The sequence below is a fragment of the Gobio gobio genome, assembly GCF_949357685.1.
Source record: "Gobio gobio genome assembly, chromosome: 17".
NCBI lineage: Eukaryota > Metazoa > Chordata > Actinopteri > Cypriniformes > Gobionidae > Gobio > Gobio gobio.
This window is the reverse complement of record NC_137110.1, coordinates 26,827,502-26,831,971: the sequence shown is the minus strand read 5'-3', so window position 1 is coordinate 26,831,971 and position 4,470 is coordinate 26,827,502. Positions and strand designations below refer to the sequence as shown.

At 39.9% G+C, this 4,470-nt stretch overlaps 1 protein-coding gene across 1 annotated transcript; it reads left to right on the top strand.

Moving 5' to 3' along the window:
* Positions 1-225: 225 nt before the first annotated feature.
* glulb (glutamate-ammonia ligase (glutamine synthase) b) lies at positions 226-3,306 on the top strand. Its single transcript, XM_079840723.1, has 7 exons — positions 226-352; positions 1,040-1,223; positions 1,342-1,503; positions 1,605-1,751; positions 1,849-1,976; positions 2,083-2,282; positions 2,381-3,306. Exons 2-7 carry the CDS (start codon positions 1,058-1,060, stop codon positions 2,694-2,696), a joined length of 1,119 nt encoding a protein of 372 aa, XP_079696849.1. The 5' UTR covers positions 226-352; positions 1,040-1,057; the 3' UTR covers positions 2,697-3,306.
* The last annotated feature ends 1,164 nt before the right edge of the window (positions 3,307-4,470 follow it).

Sequence of the window (4,470 nt, the reverse complement as noted above, 5' to 3'; positions counted from 1 at the left end):
ACGGACGTATACGTTCAATCATGTATTAAAAGGTTTTGTAAAATTATTTACATCAACAGAACATTTGATGTTCTTTGTCTAAGAAAGACTCATCCTAAAAGACGTGGTGATGACCCGCCCATTTTCAATGGCGTCCAATGAAATGCTCCGTTAATATGACGACAACTAGCCAAGCTCAAGTCACGTTTTTCTTCATCCAATCAGCAGCGAAAGGATCAGAAACCCACTTTAAAAGTTCGGCCAAAGCAAAAGCTGTTTGTTTGGAGGATGAGAGACAAACAGAGAGGAATATTTTTTAAAACCCTTTGGAACTACAGGCACTCCTATAGTGACTATTTATACTCGCTGATAGGTATGTATCGTGAATAATCAAAACGTATTTATAGTAGCAGTGCATATTCTGGTTTAACGATGTTTAAATGTCTTGTTTTAATCTGAAGAGTATAAATGGGTGAATTCGTGTTAAGTTAAAATCGAGGATTCTTAAGATGTAATTGTATCATCCAGGACCGCTTTGAATGTAACTTTTGAATTGCTTTGATGCCATCGCCGCAATATGTTGCATCAGTTATATTATGCCAAGGGTTTAACGTTAAATGGCCTATTCGAACATTGTTTGTCTTCTACCGATTCACGTCGTTCTCCCCCCGAGCCTTATTACATTCTTTGGTTAATGGTACATTCGTTGGTTTCGTTTGAATTCAGAAACATTATGTCCATATTAACTTCAGTAAATTGATACTAAGACGCTCCCTCGGTAGGCTACTCTATTGTCTGATTGCATTGTCGGAGTTATTGCGTAATGACTCAACCGGCCACGTTGTTTCTGATCGCCTAATGGGGATCTCTATGCTATCCTAATTCGTATATGTGCTGATTTCAGGTTGATTGGGACCCTTTTTCCGTTTGGTTGGGACACTTTTGCCATTGAGATGACTTGGAAGTGTCCCAATCACCACATATACGAATAAAGATATATAAATAATTTATTTCTTTTGAAAGTGATGAGTTGTGTATTGACGGCTTTGTCTCCTAATAGGTTTGATATAGCACCACCATGGCCACTTCAGCCAGTTCCAAGCTGAGCAAAGCTGTGAAACAGCAGTACATGGACCTCCCTCAGGGAGACCATGTCCAGGCTATGTACATCTGGATTGATGGAACCGGGGAGGGATTGAGGTGCAAGACCAGGACTCTGGATTCAGAACCTAAGACCATTGAAGGTAGTTATTGTCAATTCAGATTATCATATTTGTGTATCTTAAAAAAAAAAGTTGTTTACTGAAACACTATCAGTGTTGGAAAAAGTATGAGTATTTGTATTCTTGTGTCTCTCTGTAGAGCTTCCTGAATGGAACTTTGATGGCTCTAGCACATATCAGTCTGAGGGGTCCAACAGTGACATGTACTTGATACCTCAAGCCATGTTCAGAGACCCTTTCAGAAAGGACCCCAACAAACTGGTTCTGTGTGATGTTCTCAAATACAACCGCAAACCTGCTGGTGAGTAAATTAATACCATACTTGAAATTGGATAACTAGTTAAATAACTAGGATACCATCACATTTGAAGGTTGCATTAATGATTTGTGTTGCTCTTTAAGAAACCAACCTTCGTCAGCTGTGTAAAAAGATCATGGATATGGTGCAGAACCAGCATCCTTGGTTTGGAATGGAACAGGAGTACACTATTCTTGGCACAGATGGTCATCCATTCGGTTGGCCCTCCAATGGCTTCCCTGGACCTCAAGGTACATGTCATCTATGGGTAGTTTTGGAAGTTTGTTTGTTTGTTTGCAGGAAGACTCCTGTTGGTTTAAGGAAAATAATTGGATTTGATTTGATTAGGTCCGTACTACTGTGGTGTGGGAGCTGATAAGGCTTATGGACGAGATGTTGTGGAAGCCCATTATAGAGCCTGTTTGTATGCTGGAGTAAAAATCTGTGGCACTAATGCTGAAGTCATGCCTGCACAGGTAAAGTTTTCCCTCTGGGATGATGGACAATGAGCAGCTTGTTTGTACTTTTAGCTTAAAATCGAATATAGAAATGAGTTGCTGAAGTTGTCTTTTTGTTCTTCAGTGGGAATTCCAAGTTGGCCCTTGTGAGGGCATTGAGATGGGAGACCATTTGTGGATAGCCCGCTTCCTTCTGCACCGGGTTTGTGAAGACTTCGGTGTTGTGGCCTCTTTTGACCCAAAGCCCATTTCAGGGAACTGGAATGGAGCTGGCTGCCACACCAACTTCAGCACCAAGGAGATGCGTGAGGAAGGGGGTTTGAAGTAAGTGTATGAAAGGAAGCCTTGCATCTATCCCCCACGCTGCAGAGCTGAAATAAAATGGTTTTTGGTTTTGCTAATCAAAATTATTTTCCTTTTAGACACATTGAGGAATCAATTGAGAGGCTGGGCAGAAGACACCCGTACCATATCCGTGCCTATGATCCTAAAGGAGGGCTGGACAATGCCAGACGACTGACTGGCCATCACGAGACCTCCAACATCAACGAGTTCTCTGCTGGAGTGGCTAACCGTGGTGCTAGCATCCGAATTCCACGATCTGTGGGCCAAGAAAGGAAGGGCTACTTTGAAGACCGTCGTCCTTCAGCCAACTGCGATCCGTACGCAGTCACTGAAGCGCTTATACGCACATGTCTGCTCAGCGAAGAGGGTGATGAGCCAATGACATACAAGTGAAATACTGGACTGAAACGTCATTTAAGTAATGAAATCTGACGTTCATTTGTTCGTTAGTCCATCTGAAATGAGGGATGATGCTAGATGGATCACTTCCCTGTTTGTTGGTTGTAGAAACACACATTGGGTCAGTTTATTCTACACATTTAGCATTCTCACTGCCAGTTTTTTTTAATTTTATTTTATGATAGATTTGTAGGTGTAATGATACCAGATTCTGGCAGGAATCCTAGTTTTATAGAGATAAAAGTATGCACCCAAGATCACTACAACAACTACTACTACTTGGCCTTTATGACTAAAACTGTTCTTGTGTATTGACCTGTTTTAAGCATGTTCTACAATTCAACATGGTTTTTATAAACTAACTGTAGATTTAAGTGCTTATTATAGTCAATTTTAGATTTTTTTGTTTGTTTTTTTCCTCTTCACCAGTTTATAAGTTATAGTACTCTCTCACCGGGACCAAAATGTATTGTTTGTACTAATATGGCTGTGATTTGTTGCCTGTCGTTCAAAGGGTTGTGCATTTTATTTGTGATTTTTACTATGGTTTAGAAAACTTTAACCTGTCTCTTTACATTAAAACACCAAGACTTTTACTTATGTGATTTCTCTGTAGTTTTTCCCACTCTCATCAGTCCTTCTTGACAGCTTGTACTGCAGTGTCTTTTTTGTAGGCTATAGCCTGGAAGTTAGCATCACAGGTTCCCTTGACAAAAACACACTAAGATGTATTTATATATATATATATAATTTTTTTTTTTTTTCTTATTGCAGAAAATGGTAACACTTTACAATAAGGTACATTAGTTCACTACATTAGTTAAAGGTAGGGTAGGTAAGAATGATCTAAAACACTTTAGTCCAAATTTGTTTAAACTTTCTATGTCAATACATAATTAAAATTTAAGTACTCTGAAAAAGAGAGTATAAACATCAAGTGACTCTAGACTTCTTAATCTGCAATAAACACCGCTCATTATTTTCGTTCGGGCCGAAACAAGTGATTGGCTTGGGCGACTGTCACTCTCTCTCGCTACCATGGCTACCACCGCTTTTGCTACAGGATCTGCCCACATGCGGGCACCCCCGTGTTGCCAAGTCGGGCTACTTCAACACTGTTGCCGTGGGCTGTTTTTCATGTCCGCGGGTTGAAGCGACCCCAATTTTGTGATATTTTGCCCCGGGATTTGCGAATTTAGCAGGCAGCCCTACCAAAAATACACATTTTTTTTTACCCCCCAAATGCGATTTTTACCGGAGAAACACGATTGGGCTTGTTTTGAGTAGCAATTGGGTGGATTTTGTTGTGAAAACCCTGGCGCACCCGTTTGATTTGAGGAGTTCACGAGGCTGTATTTCTGCTGGACAGGTAATCTTTCATTTTGATTATACATTTTTTTGGTTTATGTTTTCATGAAGCATGTCTCTAGCACACGTAGCTGCCTAATATAGCTAACATAACATTACTTAGCATAAAGTTACAATGTTATACACTTAGCAAACCATTAGTAGAGATGATAAATACTCAATATGCCTAGCTCAAGTTGATCGCTGTCGTGTTGAATTTTGCAAAATGTAACTTTAGATAACAAAATGCATGTGTAAAAGCTAGTACACCGCATCCAGGAACTTTTTTTAGAACTAAGTTAGCTTTAGCTACTACCCTCTGTCTAAACTCTTTTACCATGTTCACCGGGAACTTTACCTGCACGTTTATTTCGGCCCTTGATTTGTTTTTATAAACCAACGTTTACTGATGTTTTTATCT